General features: G+C 36.2%; 1 protein-coding gene across 1 annotated transcript in view; it reads right to left on the reverse strand.

Annotated features, from left to right (window-relative positions):
• The window catches only part of STX8 (syntaxin 8), a 188,351-nt gene that overhangs the window by 100,467 nt on the left and 63,708 nt on the right, over positions 1-24,176 (reverse strand). Inside the window, exon 5 of the mRNA XM_072641065.1 lies at positions 22,645-22,769. Coding sequence (XP_072497166.1) covers positions 22,645-22,769 — 125 coding nt within the window. The remainder of the gene's footprint in view (positions 1-22,644; positions 22,770-24,176) is intronic.

The following is a 24,176-nucleotide window of genomic DNA, read 5'->3' on the forward strand; positions in this document are numbered from 1 at the left end:
AATCCTAAAGAATGAGTGGATTAAACAACAAATCATAGAAACAATCAACAACTTCATTCAAGAGAATGACAATAATGAGACAACCTACCAAAAAAGACAGGATACTGCAAAAGCAGTTGTTAGGGGAAGTTTTATATCTTTGAATGCCTACATGAATAAAATAGAAAGAATGGAGATCAATGAATTGGGGATGCAGCTGAAAAAACTACAAAAAGAACAAATTGAAAATCTCCAAGTAAATACCAAATTAGAAATACTGAAAACCAAAGAAGAGATTAATGAAATTGAAATTAAGAAAACTACTGAACTAAAAAATAAAACTAAGACTTGGTTTTATTAAAAACCAATAAAATTGATAAACCTTTGGTGAATTTGATTAAAAAAAGAAAAAACCAAATCACCAATATCAAAAATGAAAAACGTGAACTCACCTCCAATGAGAAAGAAATTTTTAAAAAATTAGAAATTACTTTGCCCAACTGTATGCCTGTACATTTGACAATCTAAATGAGATGGATGAATATTTTAAAAAATAGAAATTGCCCAGATTAACAGAAGAGGAAGTTGAACACTTAAATAATCCCATCTGATAAAAAAGAAATTGAACAAGCCATCAATGAACTTCCTAGGAAAAAATCTGCAGGGCTAGATGGATTTACAAGTGAATTCTAGCAAACATTTAAAGAACAGTTAATTCCAATACTATATAGACTATTTGGGAAAATTACCGAGAATCCCAGAGAATCAAGTAAAAAGCTACTCGAAATAATAAACAACTTTGGCAAAGTTGCAGGTTACAAAATAAACCCACATAAATCATCTGCATTTCTATATACTACTAACAAAGTCCAACAGCAAGAGATAGAAAGAGAAATCTCATTTAAAGCTACAGCAGACACTATAAAATATCTGGGAGTCTACCTGCCAAAACAAACCCAGGGACTACATGAACACAATTACAAAATACTTTTCACACAAATAAAGTCAGATCTAAGTAAGTGGAAAAATATCAGTTGCTTGTGGGTAGGCCAAGCCAATATAATAAAAATGACAATTCTACCTAAATTAATTTACTTATTCAGTGCCATACCAATCAAACTACCAGACAATTATTTTCTAGAGCTAGAAAAAATATCAAAATTTATCTGCAAGAACAAAAGATTCAGAATATAAAGGGAACTAATGAAAAGAAATGGTAGGGAAGATGGCCTGGCCCTATCAAATCTCAAATTGTATTATAAAGAAGCAATCATCAAAACCACTTGGTACTGGCTAAGAAATACTGGGGTAGACCAGTGGATCAGGTTAGGTACCCAAGACACAGTGGTCAATGAATATAGCAACTTACTGTTTGATAAACCAAAGGACCCCAGCTTCTGGGATAAGGACTCACTGTTTGACAAAAATTGCTGGGAAAACTAGGTAACAGTGTGAAAACTGGGCATAGACCAATGTCTGACACCATACATAAGAATGACATCCCAATGGGTACATGATCTAGGTATAAGATTGATACTATGGGCAAAGTGGTGGAGCAAGGAATAGTGTATTTATCAGATTTATGGAGAAGGGAAGAATTTTTGACTAAACAAGAGATAGAAAACATTGTGATGTAAAAATGGATAATTTTGATTACATTAAATTGAAAAGTTTTTGCACAAACAAACCCAATGCAACCAAGATTACGAGGGAAGCAGAAAACTGGGAAAGAATTTTGGCAACTAGTATCTGTGATAAAGTCCTCATCTCTAAAATATATAGAGAACTGAGTCAAATGTACAAGAATACAAGTCATTCTCCAATTGATAAATAGTCAAAGGATATGAACAGGCAGTTGTCAGAGGAAGAAATTAAAGATATCTATAGTCATATGAAAAAATGCTTTAAATCACTATTGATTAGAGAGATGCAAATCCAAACAACTCTGAGATACCACATCACACCTATAAGAGTGGCTAACATGACAAAACAGGAAGATGATAAATGTTGGAGAAGATGTGGGAGAGTTGGAACACTAATTCATTGTTGGTGGAGCTGTGAGCTGATCCAACCATTCTGGAGAGCAATTTGGAACTATGCCCAAAGGGTTACAAAAATGTACATACCCTTTTGACCCAGCAATATCACTTCTAGGACTGTATCCCCAAGAGATCATTAAAATGGGAAAGGGTCCCACATGTACAAAAATATTTAAAGCAGCTCTCTTTGCAGTGGCCAAAAACTGGAAATCAAGGGGATGCCCATCAACTGGGGAATAGCTGAATAAATTGTGGTATATGAATGCAATGAAATACTATTGTACTATAAGACATGATGAACAGGAAGAATTCAGAGAGGCCTGGAAGGACCTATATGAGCTGATGCTAAGTGAAAGGAGCAGAACCAGGAGAACTTTGTGCACAGCAACAACCACAGCGCGGGAGGAATTTTCTGGTAGACTTAGCCCTTCACAGCAATGCAAGCAAAAAAATTCTCAGTGGACTTGACGCAAAATGCCTTCTACATCCAGAGAAATGGATTTGGATCTCAAAATGAAGCAGACCATTTTCTCGTTTATTTTGTTTTGTTTCATGATTTTTCCCACTCATTTTAATTCTTCTATGCAACATGAGTAAGGTGAAAATGCATTTAATGTATTTAATAAGAATGTATGTGTAGATCCTATATAAGATTGCACACCATCTTGGGGGGGAAGGGGGAAGGAAGGGGGAAAATCTAAGATATATGGAAGTGATTGTAGAAAACTGAAAACAAATAAATCAATTAATTTTTTTAAATGGGCATAATAATGAAAATGTATTTAAAGTATGTTAAAACTTTTAAGTGCCATATTTCTATTCTTTTTATAATCATTTACAAAAGCCTTGCAGAATGCAAAATCTTTTATGTGATAACAGTCAATTATTTCTATTTGTTCTATTATGTTGTACTGCCTGTATCCTTTACAGGTTATAATATTTGTTTGAAATGATGGCACACAGAATTTTGAGTTCTTCACAAGTTTATTAAAATGAAAAAGTTAATTATATGTGAGTACTGGGTGTCATTTTATTGTCCAGGATCCATCTTATTACAACACTGTTATTTGATATTTTTCACTATTCAAAAGAACATCTTATTTACTAAATATATACAGTATAATTATAAACAGGGCCATCTCTAGAGAGAAAAAAAAACACACTACAAATCCTCTCTAGGGAACCTAACACAGCATTTGACAGATAGAAGTAATCCTGTAATAGGGGCAATATACTGAGCCCTGCCTCGAGGTCAGCTAATTTTTTTCCACAAAAGACACTGAGACTCTATCCTTGAAAGTAGTTACAAGAAACTCATTACAGGCCCTGATGCTTGGCTGATGAAAAACAATGCACAACTCAAGCAAGGGAACTGAAGCAATTCAAGGTATTCTCAGTGCATATCTTTCTTGAATATCATTCTACTGCTATAACTGAGAAAATCTCCTTTTGTTAACTGTTGAATGATCTATGAGTGCCATTCTAATATCAAACAAAAACTAACAAGGGACTCACATGACTTAGTCACAGCCCAGAACAAGTAGCCATGGTCAAAACTAAGCATTCTGGGGCCAGTTTGTTGTTGATATTGTTATTTCTGTGTGTGTATGTGCGTGTGTTGGGTAGGGGAAACAAAGTCTACCACAAGTCCAAGAATCTTCATTCCTGCACTTTCCTTTGGTTTTAGGTTAAGCAAAAGGCATTTGGTATACAATCTGTCAGATGATTAAACTAGACTAGAAGGAAATATGGTGCTCCAGACCTTGAGGGGAGGAAGGCGCATGGAAATGGACAGCTGTCCTAGCAATCAAATCAGTAAAGAGTCTTTTGTTGTGGCAGGGCAAAGGGGTGGAAGGAAGCCAGGCTCATTAGTGCTCAGCAATTCAATAGGAGATGCAATCATTGTTAATAATTCTAGACGCAGGTAAAAAGGGCTCCCTTCCCAATGGGGGAAGAGAAAGCTAAGGTTCTCGGTTAGATGATACTAGAGTTTAATGAGAGGTGAAGCTGATATTGACTTCTTTAGATTATGTTTTCAAATTCATCAAGGGTATCTGTTTATGCTACCAACTAACATACCAATTTCTGTTCTGCTTCAGACAACTCTTGAGCTAGGTCACTGCTGTCTGAGCTGCAGGTAGTGACAGAGCACCCATTTCTTCTTCAGGATAGACATCATCATATCTGCCATCAGCCCCATTAGGATGATGAGGAAGGAAGGGCCAAGTCTACACAACATTATGGATTTTGCTGGCAGTATCATATTACTCATCATACCACACTTTATTCTACAACACTTTGGATGTTTCCACTCAGGTCTTTCCTGCTGCTGGAGGATCCTTCAGACTAAAATCATGGTCCACTCTATCCCACTCACTAAAGCTACAAATGAAAGTCTTGAATTTCTAAGTAAATATGAAGGATTTTCTGTTTAACCAGACCAGTGATTTCATTATTGTACCTCCTGGTAAGGAGCCTTAAACACCTGTTCTATAATTTATAATAGTACAATATTAACTTGCAGAGGACCTTTTCAAGAAAGGACAGAAAACAAAGGATATGAATAGGAAGTTTTCAGACGAAGAAATTAAAGCTCTGAATCACTACTGATTAGAGAAATGCAAATTAAAACAACACATCTCACAACTATTAGATTGGCTAATATGACAGAACAGGAAAATGATAAATGTTGGAGAAGATGTGGGGAAACGGGAACAGTAATGCATTGTTGGTAGAGTTGTGAACTGATTCTAACCATTCTGGAGAGCAATTTGGAACTGTACCCAAAGAGCAATAAAACTTTGATCTAGCAATAGCACAACAAGGTCTATATCCCAAAGAGATCATACAAAAGGGAAAAGGACGTATGTGTAAAAAATATTTAAGGAAGTTATTTTTGTGGTGGCAAAGAAATGGAAATTGATGGGATGCCCATCAATTGAGGAATGGCTGAACAAATTGTGGTACATGAATGTAATGGAATACTATTGTTCCATAAGAAATAGTGAGCAAGTGGATTTCAGAAAAACTTGGACTTACATGAACTGATGCTGAGTGAAGTGAGCATAACCAGGAGAACATCATATACAGTAACAGCAATACTGCATAAAGATCAGCTTAGACTTAGCTCTTCTCAGCAATACAATGATCTAAGACAATTCGAAAAGACTCATGATGGAAAATGCTATCCACATTCAGAGAAAGAACTACGGAATCTGAATGCAGGTCAAAGCATACTTAATGTTCTCTTTTTGTTTGTTTGTCTCTTCTGTTCTAATTCTTCTTTCACAACATTACTAATGTGGAAATATAGTTAATATAATTGTACATGTATAGCCTATATCAGATTGCATGCAATCTTGGTGATGGTGGAGAGCAGGGGAAGGGGGAGAATTAGAATTCAAAATCTTATTGAAAACTAAAAATAAATAACTTTTTTTAAATAATAGAAAAAAAATAACTACGTGTTCAGAAACATTCCTTAGGAAAAATCCTGTTCCTCTCAGGATATAGTGTCCCTTATAGCTAATCAGTCATCTCTTAACTTCTGGAGGAAAACTATAGGGATACATAGAAAATATAAACTAATCAGAGACAGGAATATTATTCACTTCTCTTTTGATATTCCTAATTACTATGTAAAAGTATCACCATTCTCCTAGACAGCCAGATTTCCAATACAGGTTACATTCTCAAGTCACTCCAAATATTAGTAGCCAAATCTTGTTATTTCTATTTTCACACCTCTTACATCTGTCCTCATCTCTCTGCTAACACACAGCCATTACACTAATGAATGATTAACTATTAAGGCAACTGCTAACTAGAAGAGAAAGCAAGTAAGTAAAGTTGTTAGAGGGGATCAAGTCTAGATTAACTAAGACAAGATAGAGGGAGATACAAATGTACAGTCAGGAAAAATAAGTTTATTGCACTTCTAGTTAAGATGGCAACCGTGACATTTAAAAAGTTCAAGAGACATAATTTCTGGGTAATTAATCATTGTATTAATAATGCTAGTATATAACTAATAAAATGGGTCCATGATACTCTCAAGTGCCAAAGACCCCTCATGGAAACCACTCAACACTTATATGCCCTTGGAAGGGTGGGTGCTCCTGAGGGTGGCAATTGACTCTGATTGGTTAAAAAGTAATGAGAGAATGAATATTACAATGAGAGGTGGACCTATTCCAATGAGGGTCTTGGTGTACATGACACTGAGCACCCAAATGTTGGTCAAAGCAATTTATCAACATCACCCATCTAACAAAAGGGAGAATTCACATTTTCCCAGTTCTAAGTGAACACAATGAGTAGGAATCTACCCATTCACCTAAACTTAGGATTTCTTTACTGTCTTTGATTAGCTTGTAGCCTTCATGGCTACATGGCAAGTCTTTACCAAGATTTTGCATGCTGGTTGATTTTCTGGATGAAGAAGTAGAAAAGAGGAAAAATCTTGGCCCTAAGTCAATAGAGAAATAATCATTTCTCTCACAATATAAAAGATCCTAGCTGAGCCCATATTTCCTGACAAATATTCCACCAAAGATTTTAAAGACCAGCAGATGAAGTAATGATCAACATAACCAATTCAAATCACCAATAAGATCTTTCATTCAATACAGTGTTGGTCAAGAAGGGGGACAGAATCCTAGAATACTTTAAGCAGGGACATTCCAGTCACACAACAAATAAATTAAGTCTCAAGACAGACCAAACTTGTTCCTGGCCAAACACACCCTTGCTGGATCCCAGGTCAATACAGAGATTGAAAAGGTTTGGCCAGGAGCAATATGTACAGACCCAAAGCTCTGCAAGAGGCCCGAAGCAAGCCAGTTCCAATATCTTCTGAGAGCCAGAAAAGGAGACAACTACAGCATGGCAGAGAACTCTCTCATTAAATGGAGAAATTCAAAGGTCAGGTAGTCAGTATGAAGAAACTCTCAAGGAGGTCTGAAATCAGCACAATCTCCGCTTAAGGATGGATGACAGGGCTGTCATGGCTATAACAAAAGTCAATCTACACTTGGTAATAATGGAAGACGGAGACAAACTCTTGACTTAGGCAAGTATCTACAATGGACTATGAAAAATTAAAGAGGAGAAGATTCTGGGAAGATGGCAGTGTAAGTAAGAAAATTCCAAGTTCTCAAGACTTTTCCCCACGAAAGGGATGAAATAGCACCTCAAGGCAAATACAGAGTGAAAAAGAAATAAGAGTACAGGTAGAAAAGGCGTCCACCTGGGACAACAGGAGAATATCTGAAAAACAAAATCCCAGGACAAGATTTCCTCCCAGTGAAGAGTAAACACCTCGAGGTTAGACCTAGATTGGCTTAACCAGCAAGTAGCAAGCCCTGGGGTTAGCTAAATTGGGAGGCTACCTGGGCTACAGCTGCAGGAACTTTTTTACTCCTGGGATGGTGAGGGGAGTTGGGTGTCTGAATGAGGGAAGATTAAGGGAAACTCAGCTGATAAGGAACACCAGACCCGGCTGTGTGACAGAGATATGGGCAGAGGTGAGAAGGAATCAGTACATGGCCAGTGAGTGCAGAAGCTGTGGAGTAGGGATGCTTCTGGCTATGGGCCGTGGGCACTTACAGGAGGTTGGAGGTCTCAGTTTAGGTTCCAGGCCAGAGGGGAGAATTGAAGAATAATTTGAACCCAGAGGCACCACCCTCCATACCCCACAGCTATAAGTGATTACAAAAATGAAGCTACTACAAATTTAAAAAAATGAAGAGGCAAAGAAGAAAGAAACCAACTATAGAGAGTTATGATAGGAATACAGATCAGGATTCATCCTCAGAGGAGGATACTGAAGTAAAGAAACCCTCTTCTACGCCAAAGAGTAATATCAAATGGTTATTGGCTGAAAAAGAATTCAAAGAGGAACTTAAAAAAGACTTTCAAATTCAAATGAAAGAGATTGAGGAAAAACTAAAAAAAAAAAAAGAACAAGCCAACAAAAATAAACTTATGAAAAGAAAGTTAACCAATTAGAAAAGGAGATCCAGAATCTTAAGGAAGAAAATGACTCCTTGAAAATCAGAACTGGGCAAGGGGAAGTCAATGAAGTTATAAGGGATCAAGAAATAATAAAATGGGGGCAGGGGGAGTGGAGCCAAGAGGGCAGAGTAAAAGCAGGGACTTCCCTGAGCTCTCCCTCAAAGCCCTCCAAATACCTGTAAAAAATGACTCTAAACAAATTGTGGAGGTACAGAACCCACAAAATGACAGAATGAAACAAACCCCAGCCCAAGATAAGCTAGAAAGTTGACAGGAAGATATCACACTGGGAAGGGAGTAGAAGGCTGGGGTGTACCAGCACAGACCAGCTAGAGCAGGCCTTAGGGGAATGAATCATTGGTAGCTGTGGCAGTTTCCAGATTTCTCAACCCACAAACACCAAAGAGGTCAGTGGGACCAAACACCAAAACTCTGTGGGACCTGGGTGAAAGAAAAAGCAAGTCTGGCCCTAGCCCCAGGGTGGTAGGGCTGGCAGTGGAGGCAGCAACAGCAGCACCAACAGCAGAGATTGCTTCCAGAGCTCTGGGCAGATGGTGAGGGATCTAGCTGCTGATACAAAATCTCTGAAGCCAACCCCACTCTCACTGGAAGCAGAGTTCTATCTTGACAAAGAGTTAGAAAGTCAAGTATTTGGCTGGGATGATGAGTAAACATCGTAAAAGAACTCAAACTATAGAAGCTTACTTTGGTGACAAGGAAGATCAAAACATACAACCAGAAGACAACAACAAAGCTTCTACATCAAAAGCCTCCAAGAAAAAAAAGGATTGATCACAGGCTGTGGAAGAGCTCAAAAAGGATTTTGAAAATCAAGTAAGAGAAGTAAAGGAAAAATTAGGAAGAGAAATGAGAGTGATCCAAGAAAATAATAAAAACCAAGTCAATAGCTTGCTAAAGGAGGCACAAAAAAATACTAAAGAAAATAAAACCTTAAAATACATACTAGGTCAAACGGTAGAAGTGGTACAAAAAACCAACGAGAAGAATGTCTTAAAAAGTAGAGTTGGCCAAATGGAAAAGGAAATCCAAAAGCTCACTGAAGAAAATAATTCCTTAAAAATTAGAACGCAGCAAATGACTTTATGAGAAATCAAGAAATTATAAAATAGAACCAAAAGAATGAAAAAATAGAAGACAATGTGAAATATCTCACTGGAAAAACAATCAACCTGAAAAACAGATCCAAAAGAAAATTTAAAAATTATTGGACTACCTGAAAGCCATGATCAAAAAAAAAAAAATCCTAGACATCATCTTTCAAGAAATTATCAAGGAAAACTGCACTGATATTCTAGAACCAGAGGTTGAAATAGAAGTTGAAAGAATATACCAGAAAGAGATCCTAAAAGGAAAACTCCTAGGAATATTTTAACCAAATTCCAGAGTTACGAGGTGAAGGAGAAAATATTGCAAGCAGCCAGAAACAAACAATTTGAGTATTGTGGAAACATAATCAGGATAACACAAGACCTAGCAGCTTCTATATTAATGGACTGAAGGGCCTGGAATATGATATTCCTGAGGTCAGAGGAGCTAGGATTAAAACCAAGAATCACCTACTCAGCAAAACTGAGTATAATACTTCAGAGGGAAATAGAGGACTTTCAAGTATTCTTGATGAAAAGACCAGAGCTGAACAGAAAATCTGACTTTCAAAAATAAGAATCAAGAAAAGCATGAAAAGGTAAACAGAAAAAAGAAATCATAAGACACTTACTAAATTTGAACTGTTTACATTCCTACAGGAAAGATGATATTTGCAACTCATGAGACCTTTCTCAGTATTAGGGTAGTTGGAGGAACCAGACATTAGACAGACAGACAGACAGACAGACAGACAGACAGACAGACAGACAGACAGACAGACAGATAGATAGATAGATAGATAGATAGATAGATAGATAGATAGATAGATAGATGTCACCGGGTGAGTTGAATATCAAGGGATGCTATCTAAAAAATAAAATTAAGGGATGAGAGAGGAATATATTGGAAGAAGGAAAAAGGAAGAGATAGAATGGGGTAAATTATCTCACATAAAAGAGGCAAGAAAACGTTTTCACAATGGAGGGGAAGGGGAGGGAGGTGAGAAGCAATGAGTGAAACTTACTCTCATCGGATCTGGCTTAAGTAGGGAATAACATACACACTTAATAGGGTATCTTACCCTACAGGAAAGTAGGGAGGAAGGGAACAGGAGGAGAATGATTTAAGGGAGGGCAGACTGGGGGAGGGTATAGTCAGAAGGAAATACTTTTGAAAAGGAATAGGGTCAAAGGAGAAAATAGAATAATTAGGGGGTGGGATAGGATGGAGGAAAATATAGTTAGTCTTTCACAACATGACTATTATGGAAGTGTTTTGCATAACTACTCATGTATGATCTATATTGAATTGCTTGCCTTCTCAATGAGGGTGGGTGGGTAGGGAAGAAAGAAGATAATTTGGAACTCAAAGTTTTAAAAACTAAGGTTAAAATTTGTTTTTATATGCAACTGGGAAATGAGATATACAGTCAACGGGGTATAAAAATCGATCTTGCCCTTCAAGAAAGTAAAAGAGAAGAGGATAAGACAGGGGAATAATACAAGAAAGGGTAGACTGGGGGAAGGGGTAATCAGAATGCATGCCATCTTGGGGTGGGTGGAAGGGGAGAGATGGGGAGAAAATTTGGAACTCAAAATCTTATCGAAGTGAATGTTGAAAACTAAAAACCAATCAAATGTTTAAAAAAGAAATAATAAAACAAAATATAAAGAATGAAAGAATAGAAGAAATATGAAACATCTCATAAGAAAAACAACTGATCTGGAGAAGAGATTAAGAAAAAAAACCACAGGAACAATGGACTACCTGAAAGTCATGATCAAAAGAAAAAGAATCCTGATACAATAATATAAGAAATAATTAAAGAAAATTATCCTGAAGCATTAGAACAAAAGGGGAAAGTAGAAATAGAAAAAAATCCACCAATCATCACCTAAAAGAGATCCTATGAAGAAAACCCATAGGAATATTCTAGTCAAATTCCAAAACTCCTAGCTCAAGGCTAAAATATTATAAGAAGAAAAAAAACAATTTAAATATGGTGATGTCCCAGTTAGAATGACACATGACCTAGCAGCAGTGACACCTATGGTCATCTAACACTATGTACTGAAGAGCAAAAGATCTGAGGTTCCAGCTGAAAATATCATATCCAGCAAAGCTAAGCATGATCCTTAATGGAAAAAAAATGGACATTTAATGAACTGTAAGACTTTCAGGAGTTTAAAAAAAAAACCAAACATCTTAACTTAATAAAAAATTTGACATACAAGAGCCAAGAGTAATATAAGGTACACACTTTATATATATATATTTGGTACCTTATCCTGCCAGTTTATTTATATATATGAACTAATTACAAGGGACTCAATAAGGACAGACTGCTTATCTTTTATGTATGTAAAATGTAAAACATATATCTACGACTGTTATTAATAACTGGCAGTTTGTAAGAAAGACTGGGGTAGACCTGAGTATGATATAACTTTATAAAGTAAAACCATTTAAGAACAGCTAAAAAAAATAATTATCTTATACAAATGAGGTGTATGAGGAAGCACCAATACAGAGGAATTAGATGGGCAGGAGGGCTGTTAGTTCTAGAAACCTGGTTGATTGCTCTCCTTTGTTCTTGAAGAGGACCAAAATGACATCACCATGATAAAATGAAATTTCAGTGTGTCCGACTGTGGCTGATCAGACCAATATGAGCTCAGAACGCTCTACCACAGACTGGGCACAGATAGTTCGCATGAATATTTGAGGTGGTTAATCCAAATCTGCACATCCTACATTTCCTTTGTGCTGTCTCAATTCTGCTTTGCTCATAGAGTACAGCATCCTTTCTGATGTCAGCATGCCATGCTGAACGGTCCTGTGCCAGTATCTCCTGTGTTGCACAGTCAAATCTAAAGTTCTTGAGAGAGACCCTTGAGAGTGTTCTTGTATCATTTCTTCTGACCATCATGTGATTGTCTACCCAATACGAGTTCTCCACAAAATAGTCTTTTTAGTAAGTGGACATTTTGCATTGTAACAAAGTGGCCAGCCCATTGGAGTTTTGCTCTCTGAAGCACAGTTTGAATACTTAGCAGTTCAGCTCAAGCAAGGACTTCAGCATTTGGTACCTTATCCTTCCAGGAGGTCCACAGAATCTTCCTGAGACAGTTCAAATGGAAACGATTCAGTTTCCTGGCATGGCTCTGGTAAACTGTCCATGTTTCACAGACATACAACAATGAGTTAGGAATGAGTTCAAAAAGGAATACAAATATATTTAGAAGAGTATAAAAGTCTTCTAAATTCAGAAAGTAATAAAATATTAAGGGGATAGAGAAAGGAGAGAGGATAAGGATGAGATCTCTAAAGGGGAGGATGAGGGAATTGATTAAAGGAGGGGACATATAGAAGGGTGTTTAGAGTAATGGGAATGGGAGGATAAGGGAGGGACCTTTGGGAAGATAAGAGAGGAATCTTTAGAGGAGAATGTGAGGGAATGGGTCAAAGAGGGTATAAAAGGGTGTTTGCATTTATAGAAATGGGAGGATAAGGGAAGGATCCTGGGGGGGAGGTAGATTAAATAGTAGGAGGGCAAGGTAGAGGGTAGAAGTAAAGTAGGGGAGTTAGAAGGGATAAGAAATAAGAGATATGCACAAATATAAAAACAAAGATCAGAAACACAATTTGTTAGGGAAAGTATATGTATGTATTTATGTATGTGTATATATGTATATATCTATATATAAATTTATTTGCACTTAATTGTAGCCTTCTGGGGAGTGAGGGGAAGGAAGAAGGAAAAAAGAACAAAGTAAAAAGTGCACAGCAGAGAACAAAAAAAATTTACAAGGAAGCAAAGAAAAGATGGACAGCTCTCAACACAATATTTATTACACAGGCTTTCTCGAAATGGAAATTTATTGCTATATATTTTGAATACTCTCTAATGCTCTGTTGTTCATGTGACATGCTCTTTTTTTCTTTTATTTTGTATTTAAGTTGCAATATTTAAATTCATGTTTCTTTTTCTTTTCTTATAGTATATTTAAGTCATAGTAATAAAAAAAAAGAGATAAAACAAAAGAAATTAAAGAAGAGGTCAGGGACCATCACAAAGAGTGGAGCCTAAAATTAATCACTCCATCCAGAATTGTGGTAGAGCATCAGAATCAACATCTAGACTGTAGGAGGGCCAAGACATGAAATAGCACCCTATCAAAGGATGTACAAAAAGCCAGGGCAGTGCTTAGGCAAAAACTCTCAATACAGAAATAGATACTAGAGAAATGAGCAAATAGAAGAAAATTATAAATATAATTTAAAAATCCACTACATTAAGAAAAGTCAAAGAGGTCAACTCAATAGAAGCGGTAATTCCACAAAAAAGTACAGGTAGAGACTAAGAGAAAAAGAACAGCTTGGCCACAAGGGCTCCAAGAGTTAATAGAAGAAATGAAAAAACAGATTTTTAAAATGAAGTCAGAGCTCTTAAAGGATTAAAATGGATGGAAAATGAACAGTGTAAAACAAATGAGAAAGTAAGGACCAATTGTTGTAGAATCTCTGAAAAATGTAACAGAAAAAGAATTGTGACTATGAAATATTTTTAAAAGTCACAAAACTGAAAAATTAGACAAAAATATATAAGGTATCTTTGACCTAGAAAACAGGTCAAAGAGAGGTAGTTTAATAATCACTAAATTCTTTGAAAGTTATGACCAAATTAATTTTTAAAAAAACAACCTGAACCATATCTAATAAAATCATAAAAGAAAACTGTCCAGATCTCTGTGAATCAAAAAATAAATGAAAAATGAAAGAATTTACCAGTTGCTTTCTGAAAACAAACAAATGAAAGAAAAATTAAAAACAACCAGAATGTCAGAGTCAAAATCTAGAGCTTTCAAGTCGAAGGAAAAAATATTGCCAGCAGCCAGACAGAGTTCATAAACTAAAGATCAACAGTCAGCTTCACACAAGACAATATTCCAAAAGGCAAAAGAAAAAGACTTACAATAAAGGAAAACTAATCCTGAAAAACTAAGCATAATCATAAAAGGAAAAAAAGGGAATTTTAATAGAATAGAGAATTTTCAAAGATTCCTGATAAAAAGAAAAGAAAATAGAAAGAGAAATATAGTTTGATAATTATAAGTGACTAAATAAACTGATAATCTTCTAACAAGGGAGAAACAAGTGTCTCTTTAGAATTTCACTGTCTTCTAACAATAAGATAAATAAGGAAGAAGTTAGGGACCTGAATATCAGAATTTTATGTGAATTAGTTATAACAGATCTCTGGTGATCACTAATAACAGTAATAGTTATTAACACTTAATGTGCCAGATATTGTGCTAAAGCATGTTACAATTATCATTTCATTTGATTTCCCAAACAGCCCTGGGTAGGTTTAAATGCAAGGCAACTGAGGCAAATAAAGATTGAATGACTTGCTAAGAGTCCCAATAAGTGTCTGAGGTCAGATTTGAACTCAGGTCTTCCTGACTCCAGGCCTAGCACTCTATCCATTCATTCGTACAGCTGATTTTTTGATTCCCACTAAATAGGAATCAAAGGGCATACACATTTTTACACATTTCTCAGTTGTGCATGGAACAATGACAAAAACTGTTCATTTCCGAGGGCATAGAAACCTCATAACATGCAAAAGAAAAACGTTAACCACAACTTCAAGTAACCACAGCAGAAAAGAAAACTATGAACAATAAAAGACATTTGAAGGACGGATTCACACTTAAATGGATTTTTATAAATCTGTTTTTTGTAAGCATCTGATTGTGGAATTTTGTTTTCTCATCCAATCTGTCGCTCTTTTTTGTTTTATAAGACTGATCCATTCATTTTTAAAGTTATGAGATTTAGGTCTATTTTTTCCTCCAGTTGTCTCCAACATTGAAGTTTTTCCCCAAATTAGGGTATTTTTTCTTCTTTCTTTGTGAACACAAGGCTGTATCTCTTCAGTTAATTTTACTTAAATCATTTTAAGGCAATTCTATTCCCACCAGCTGTCCTTCCCTCACTATCAAGATACCAGTTCCTTCATTTTGTTACCCCTTTTCCCTAGTTTTGTTTATCAGTTCCTTTTTTTCTTTTCTTTTATCTAGTTATTTAATTCTTCCCCTCTCTTTTTCTTCTCAATTATCTTCCTGTCCTACTCTTAAAATATTTTATGAGTTTTTTAGATTTCATTCTGTACCCTTTTTTTAAAAAGGACTTCTTCCCATCATTCTCTTCATTATTTATACAGTCTTTTTTTCTATTCTAGGATTTCATTCTTTGATTCATGACCCTCAAACTTATTTAGGCTCAGTATTCCCCATGAAATTAAAGTTCCTAAGGTATCTTTCAGGGATTTTTCTTCTACACAGTTTTGATGCTTTTGTCTTGTCTCCCTCTGTCCTTTTTTCTGTTCTGCCTCATTCTTAGAAATATCAATTCCTGCAAGTGACAGAGAAAGAATTTTTCTATGTCCCTGATTATGCAGTTCATCATGGACATTTGCCTTTCCCTTGGTCATTTTTCTTCCTATTTGCCTTGAAATCTCTTCCCTGGCTCTATACCCTCCCACTCTTCTGGGCATCAGTTGTTCCCACAAGTTCTGATTCACCTTTTCCTGAGACAGGATGAGTGGTTTTTCTAAGGTCCAAATCCCTGTAGATCATACCCACTGCAAGGTCCCTATCTCTGTTCCCACAGGAACATCCAGCAGTGGGACCATCTACTAGCACAGCAATAATTTTTTCCAAAACCTCCCTTTGCCTCCTTACCCATTCTTCTGTAGGCTCTCTTCCAAAGGGACTGCAAGAGCTAATTTTCTCTCCATTATAAGCCTTTGACTTGATTTAGAGTATTAATATATTCCATTCCCTTCCCTCTCTTTGCCCCCCCTTTTATGCACACTGCTCTAATTTAGTCCCCCTGCCCCCAAAAAAGTGATACACTTGTAGATAGAATGCTATGAGGTTTAGTCCATGATGGACTTTTTTCTCCCCTATAATTTCTATATGACTTCTGCTTTCATCCTTGTCTCCTTGTGTATGTTTAGAAATCTCCTAATGGCCTCTCTGTTATTATTTTGTTAGTGTCATTATTCATCATTGGTCACTGTATTTGTCCTTTCTTTCATTTCTTTTTCTGAAGTATATAAGAGAAGCAAATAATTTCAAGATCTAATTTTCTTTCTAAGAATTCTTTTAATGCCTCTTTTTAAAGAGAACAGCCATCATTTTCATTTATGCTTAAATTTAGATATCTAGGGATGTCCAGGAGCCAAGCTGGTGAGGTAAGCAGTAGATCACTGTCTCTCTCCCCTTCTCATCTCTGAACATAAAACAGCACCCCAGAACGGATTCAGGAATAGTGAAGCCAGCAGAAAGATGGAGTGGACCAGTCTTTTGATCCAGGAGACAGAGGATCAGCAAATAAGGCCAATATCATTCAGGTGAAAGAGGACAGCAGTCCAGGACAGGAAGCATCCTCTCAGTAAGTGGGGCACAGGTTCCGCCTCAAAAAACCAGCATGAGCCCTGAGCAATAGATCAGGCAAATACCAACACCAGGACCCTCCCTCTTCCTTAGCACAAAGGAACCAGGAGACTCCAGCTCAGAGAATGACCTCATGTGCCAGCACAGCCCCAGGCAGGTATCCTCCACCAGGGGACTTCCCTATGCTTCAGCACAGCCCTGGGAAAATGCAGAAAGACTCCACCCAGCCTCGGCACATACTAGACACCACCCCTAGGACCCCAGCTCAGTAGCAGGTAAGCTGCCAGACACCTAAAGCCTCCAGCAACTGGCATCTGAGGCCCCATGGCACAAAGCTAGCAACAAGGTCCCTGAACCCCAGCAAAAGAAGCTTAGTACAGTGCCCCCTGAGCTCGAGTAAGGGAGCTCAATTTTCAAAGCCACAAAATGGGCAAACAAAATGAACAAAAGCAAAAACTAACACTGACCACAGACTGTTTCTATGGGGACAGAGAAGATCAAAACACAAACTCAGAAGAGGACAATATGGACAACAGACCCAAATCTGAAATCTCAAAGGGGAATATGAACTGGTCTCAAGCCCAAAAAGCTTTCTTGGATTTTAAGAAGGATTTTAAAAGTCAAATAAGAAAAGTAGAAGAAAAATTGAGAAAAGAAGTAGGAGGTAGGCAAGAGACAGTCAACAGCTGGGAAAAGGAAGGACAAAAATTGACTGTTGAAAACAGTTCCTTAAAAAATACAATTGGCCAAATGGGGAAAAAAAATCCACTGAAGAAAACCACTCCTTAAAAAGTAGAATTGGCCAAATGGAAAAGGAGGCACAAAAGCCAACTAAAATAAAAAAAAAAAACAATTAATTAAAATTAGAATTGGGTAAGTGGAAGTTAACTGCTTTATGAGCCATCAAGAATCAGTCAAAATAAAAAGAATAAAAAAACTGATCAAAATATAAAGTATCTTACTGGAAAAACAACTGACCTGGTAAACAGACGCATGAGAGATAATTTAAGAATTACTGGTCTACCTGAAAGCCATGATCAAAAAAAAGAATCTGAAGAGCATCTTTCAAGAAATTCTCAAGGAAAACTGCCCTGACACCCTAGAACCAGAGGGTAAAATAGTCATTGAAAGAATTCACCAATCACCTCTTGAAAGAGACCCCAAAATGAAAACTCCAAGGAATATCATAGCCAAATTCCAGGATTATCAAGTCAAAGAGAAAACGCTGCAAGCAGCCAGAAAGAAACAATTTAAATATTGTGGAACCACAATCAGAATTACACAGGATTTAACAGCTTTTACATTAAATGACTAAAGGGTCTGGAATATGATGTTCCAGAAGGCAAAAGCAGCTTGGATTATAACCAAGAATCAACTATCCAGAGGATTCTGGGAAGATGATGGAGTACATCAGAAAATTCCAAGCTCTCATGATTTTCCCCCATAAAAGAGATAAAATAGCACCTTAGAGAAAACAAAGTGCAGGTAAAAATATATAAGAACAGGGGCAAAAGAGGGGTCTTCCTGGGACAATCTGAAAAGATCAGAAGAAAACTCCCAGGATGAGGTTTGGTCCCTGTGAAGAGTAAACACCTCCAGACTATGGTCTCCTTTAACAACAAGTAGCAAGCTGCTTAAACAACAAGTGGCAAGCCCTGGGGTCAGTTGATTTGAGATCCTGCCTCTGCCCCCATCACAGAAACTTTTACCCCTGGAATAGTGAAGGGAGTTGGGCATCTGAGCCAAGGAAGATCCAGGGAACCTCCAATGATGAGGAAGGCCAGATCCAGCTGTGTTGTAAAGAGCTGTGGGGTTGAGAAGGAAAGAGCACATGCCTCATGAGTACAGAAGCAGTGGGGCAAAAAGCCCCTGGCTGTGGGTACTCCAGGCTAAAGAAGAGAACTGAAGATCTGGGGCAAAAGGCACCAACCCCCCATACCCTAGGGCTAGACATAATTACAAAAATTAAGCTATTCCCACAAAAAATGTACAGATAAAGGAGAAAAAATCTAATCATAGAAAGCTATTACGGAATAGAAGACCAGGGTTCATTTTCTGAAGAGGATACTGAAGGAAACAAACCCCCAAAGAGTAGTGTCAAATGGTCACCTGCCCAAAAAGAATTCACAGAAGATCTTTAAAAAAGACTTTAAAAATCAAATGACAGAGATAGAGGAAAAACTAAAAAAATAATAACATAAGAAAAACAAGAAGATTATAAAAGGAAAATCAACCAATTAGAAAAGGAGATCCAGAATCTTAAGGAAGAAAATGACACCTTGAAAATTAGAATTAGGCAAGGCAAAGCCAGCAAAATTATAAGAGATCAAGAAATAATTAAACAAAATATAAATAATAGAAAAATAGAAGAGAAAGTGAAACAACTTATAAGAAAAACAACAGATCTGGAGAACAGATCAAGAAGAGAAAACATGAAAAAACTGAACTGAAAGTTATGATCTAAAAAAAATCTTAATATAGTAATACAAAAAATAAAGAAAATTGTCCTGAAGCATTAGAACAAGGAGGGAAAGCAGAAATAGGAAAAAAAAATCCATCAATCACCACTAAAAAGCAATCCTATGAAGAAAACTCATAGAAAAAAAGGATAAAATATTCAAAGCAACAAAAATAAAACAATATAAATATAATGGTACCACAATTAGAATCATGCAAGACCTAGCAGCACAGACATTAAAGGACCACAGGTCTTGGAACACTACATATCGCAGAGCAAAAGACCAGGGTTCTGACCAAAAACACTGTACCCAGCAAAGTTAAGCATAATCCTGAATGAAAAACAACGTGGCCATTTGATCAACTGTCAGACTTTCAAGACTTTGTAAAAATATTTACAGCAAATATGCACAAAATATGTATAAAATATTTGTGGTAGCCAAGAATTGGAAATTGAGAGGATCCCCATCAACTGAGAATGACTGAACAAGTTGGCGTATATGAATGTAATGGAATACTACCATTCCATAAGAAATGATGAACAGGTGGACTTCATAAAAACCTGGAAAAACTTTCCTGAATTGATGCTGAGTGAAGTGAAGAGAACCAGGCAAACATTGTACACAATAACAGCAACACTGTGAGATGACCAACTTTGTTAGACTTAATTCTTCTCAGCAATGCAATGATCTAAGATAATTCCAAAAGACTCATGATGGAAAATGCTATCCACATCCAAAGAAAGAATCATGGGGTCTGAATGAAGATCAAAGCATACTATTTTCTCTTTTTTTGTTGTATATGTGTTTTCTTTCTCATGGTTTTTCCCTTCAGTTCTGGTTCTTCTTTACAATATGACTAATGTGGAAATATGTTTAATATGATTGTATATGCATAATCTATATCAGATTGCATGCCATCTTGGGGAGGGGGTAGGAGAAAGGGGGGAAATAATTTAGAACTAAAAATCTTATAAAAGCAAATAAAAGCAAAACTAAAAATAAATTAATTTTTTAAAAAACTATAAAGAAATAAAAATTCAGATTTTGACATCTTGAGAACCTTTCCTCTTCAGAAAATATTATCTCATTCCCTCCTCAGTTTCTGTTGGTGACAGAATAGTCTTGTTATTCAGATTTCCTTTTCTTTATATTTGAAATTCTTCTGGTCACTTGTAGAATTTGTTGTTTGTCAAGAGAATTGTTAAATTTACCACCAATTTTAAGTTTGTAGCATAGAGAGGTTTCTCCCCAAAAGGCAATCTGAGGATCCTTATAACTGGCAATTTGTTTTCTGTTTTAAGAAGTTTGGGGAAGTTTTGTTGTATTAACTCTTAAATTATAGTGATCAAGGTTTTTGACTTGGCTTTCTTCTGGGAGATCTAAATTCCTTCAATTGTCTCTACGTATTCTATCTTTGAAATCAGTATGTTTTACTTGCATGAAAATCAGTCTCTTTTTAACGTTATCTAATGTTGCTTCTCTTTTAGATTGTCCTTCACTTCCTTGTATTTGCATTCCTAAGTCACTTATTTTCTCTTTTGCTTCTTTGGTAAGATTTACCACCACAGATTCAAGTTCTTCTCTTTCTCTGATTATTTTTGCTATGTAAGTCATAAATTCTGCTTTCGTAATTTTTAGTTTTCTTTTATTAGATTCAGGAACATCCTGATATAGTTTGAAGCTCCCTTGGCAATCAACCCGGTTCTCTGCCTCACCAGATTCATTTTCCTTTGTCTTGTGATATTTATTCATAGATGTCGGGAGTGTTTTCCCTCATCTGGAATCCATTTTCTCACCTCTCAGGCAATAAATAAATATTCATCAAGCACCTACTATGTGCCAGACACAGTTTGCACTTTTAGTTAAGATAAATCTACTGTTCTTAAAATCTTTTCTATTGTTATCTGCTTATGCTCAAGGCCTTCAATTGAGTTTTTCTTTCTCCTATGATATTTGATAATCTCACTTTTTTCTTTTTTCCTCTGTGGCTCACTTTTTGATTCTACTCCCTTTGATAACAGTTCCCTTAGGGGCTATATCTTAAAGCTGTTTCAGCCTCCTCTCATATGAGGCAATTCATGGTACAACAGTTTTGATCCTTGTCCAAAATAATTTCTAAGGGAGACAATACTGGCCCTAACTGGATGTCAGGATCTTTCCCTCAGGCTTAGTGGAGTATAATACACAAATTCTCAAAAACACAACCTGCCTTTCTATTCCTCAGCATCTGGCTGAATTCTGCTGCAGCCATGAGTGCTACCACTCTTAGCTGTTAAGCAGCCCAATCAAATATTTCCTGCTTGTACCTCTAAGGCCCTTGAGAGGAAGGCACTTGGGAAGCAGGAAAAAAATGGCAGGCCCGGGTTCGGTGTATGGAGCTGGATTCTGCTGCAAGCATGTGGATTGGCTTGAGCAGCCATGCTTTGAGGATCATGGTAGATAGGGGAAAGAGGGAGGTGGTGCTGGGAAACTGTGTTGGGGTTTGGGGAATAGCCCTCTCTGCTGTTAATTTTATCTAGTATTTATGCTATTCTGTTCTTTGGTATCTTTGATATAGCTAAAATTGTTTATCTGTGATGCATAATTCCTATTTTGGAGAGGCAAAAATCTATTCTTCTATCTTGTTAAGTCACATAAATCCATAAGTCCTCTGAGTATTCCTTCTACTACACCACATTACCTCCAAAGACAGGGATAAGAACTGGACCTGTGACTTCAATGTTTTAGGTTTACATGAAACTTATTCTACCAATTCAGTTTGAATTATCTAGGGCACTGAAATGTAAAGGCACTTTTCCAAGGTCATAACATCAGAAATGGAATTTGAGAAAACCATTACTTTGGATTTTAGTCTTTTGCCTCTGAAATAAATTCAATAAATTCAGTAAACTCTTGTAGTTGCAGAAGGCAAGGATAGAGTAAGGGGAAAAAACCTTATCTTAAATTCAACAAATTGCTATCCCAATTCCCCCACCCCCACAGTACTAATTCTGAGTATCTTTGTCTTTTAGAGACTATGATTTTAAAAAAATTAGTCTTTTCATGCCTAAACTGTAGGTAACGCTGTACATAAGTACCTTCCCAAGAGAAAAGATCCCTTCACTATCTATGAGGAAACTTTGATTAGAAAATAAATAAATTCTTGTTACGCAAAAGGGTAGGAGCTATATTTTGCTAGTATTTCTAGAACAAAACTAAGGAACACAATTTAAATGAAAATAGTTCTAGTTCTCTTACAATTATATTTGCTTCCTTTTATTCAATTTGGTATCAAAAAGTAATAATAGACAAGGGAATGTTTGATGTTACAGTGTCTCATTTAACAAATTTCATCATGAAAAGGGAATTAAAAATAGAATGTCTTTTTAAAGTTGCTATTAAAAAAAAGGCAAATCTAAAGGTAAAAGCTATTTAATTAAAGAGGCTTTATATAATAAGAACAGAAATGAGTCCTGCATTAAGAGATCAAATCAAATATCAAATCACCTTGAGGGTACAGAACAAACTACAATGTATTCATTTTGCAATAAAGCTGACACCAATCCAGAGCATGTATTTCCCACATTTATTTCTGAGTACCTTGAATAATTTTCTGCTGCTGCTGTCGAAGGTCATCAAAGCCTAGACCCCTCGTCTCCTCTGGCTCCTCAAAGATCCATGGGTTAGATACCATCCGATTAGTAGTTGTTGTCATCAGACTGGACCTAAGAATAATTACACATTTATAATACATATGTCAGAAAGGGAACATGTTTTCTGCAAAAGGTTTCTTCAAGTGTAGTTGGGGGGAAGGAGGGAAATATAACCAATGTGGTAACATGTTATTACCAAAATCCACACATGCATTTGAATCATAATTATCCAACAAGTTTGCCAATGAAGCTCTTTAATTTCTAAGTTGTAAGTATGAATGAAATTGATTTTCACTTTCAAAATTCTTATTATACTACATGACATTTACCAAAAGCAAAGGAAATTTGGAATTATTTCTAGTAGTAATTGCAATTGCAATGTTTTGACCCAAATTATAGGGATAAACCATTATTCAATTTGATATTTCACATAGGGAAAAAATGATTCAGGATTATAATTAATTTTCATGAATATATAAGGTAGTTAAGTGGCTGAGTGAATAGAGCACTAGATCTCGAGTCAGGAAGACCTGAGTTCCTCTGTCTGTCACAGTTTGCTAATCTATACAAAGGGGAAATAATAATAACTCTGCCTCTCAGGTTGTTTTGAGAATAAAATGAGTAAAAATTTGTAAAGCATTTTAAAGTGCTATATAAATGCTAGATATTAATATTTATGTTGCAAAAAAACCCCTCTGAATTACAAATCCTAATCATAGTGTACACTGCTCCTAACATGAATTTTTTCTATTAGCAGTAATGGGGTCTCCATTGGATAACCCACAAACATTGCCATATTTGTGATATTTATAATCCCTTCTCATTTTCTGCATATCCAAATGCCATCTTTATTTCAAAATCTAGCTCAAATCCTTCCATGTTCCATGAAATCACCATTGATCCCTTCATCTCACAAGTGATTCCTTACTTCTTACAAGAACCACTGCTTTTACCAAAGTAGTGTGGTGAGTAAAATGCTGAACATGGAATTAATAAGGCCTGGGGCCAAATCTGATCTCTGACACTTTCTAACTGTGTGACTATGGAGAAGTCACTAACATCCTTGAGCTTAAGTTTTCACATCTGTAAAATTAGAGAGTTAAACTAGAGATTTCTTCAAGAGTTAAAAATATGATCCTATGAGTCATTCATTTACTATTTAATACATGAGGCTTTAGACTTCTTAAATGGCTGTATTCTAATGCTGTTTCACTCTTATCTTGCTATTATACACAAAATTCTACTCTTCTAACATGTCCTACTCCAAAGCTTCATTATGAAAGAATTACATAAGTGTGGGTTCTTAAATGCTCTTCCAGAAGAGAGCAAACTGACAAATTGTACCATACTAAAAAGAATTCAAGTATGGTCCCAGTAACAAACTATATCTACTTTCCAAATACCAAGTATGCAGTCTAGAAAGAGGCTCATCACCAGGATGCTAACCACCTGTGGATAAAGTCTTCACAGAAACCAATG

Source organism: Notamacropus eugenii, chromosome 2, assembly GCF_028372415.1.
Source record: "Notamacropus eugenii isolate mMacEug1 chromosome 2, mMacEug1.pri_v2, whole genome shotgun sequence".
Classification (NCBI taxonomy): Eukaryota; Metazoa; Chordata; class Mammalia; order Diprotodontia; family Macropodidae; genus Notamacropus; species Notamacropus eugenii.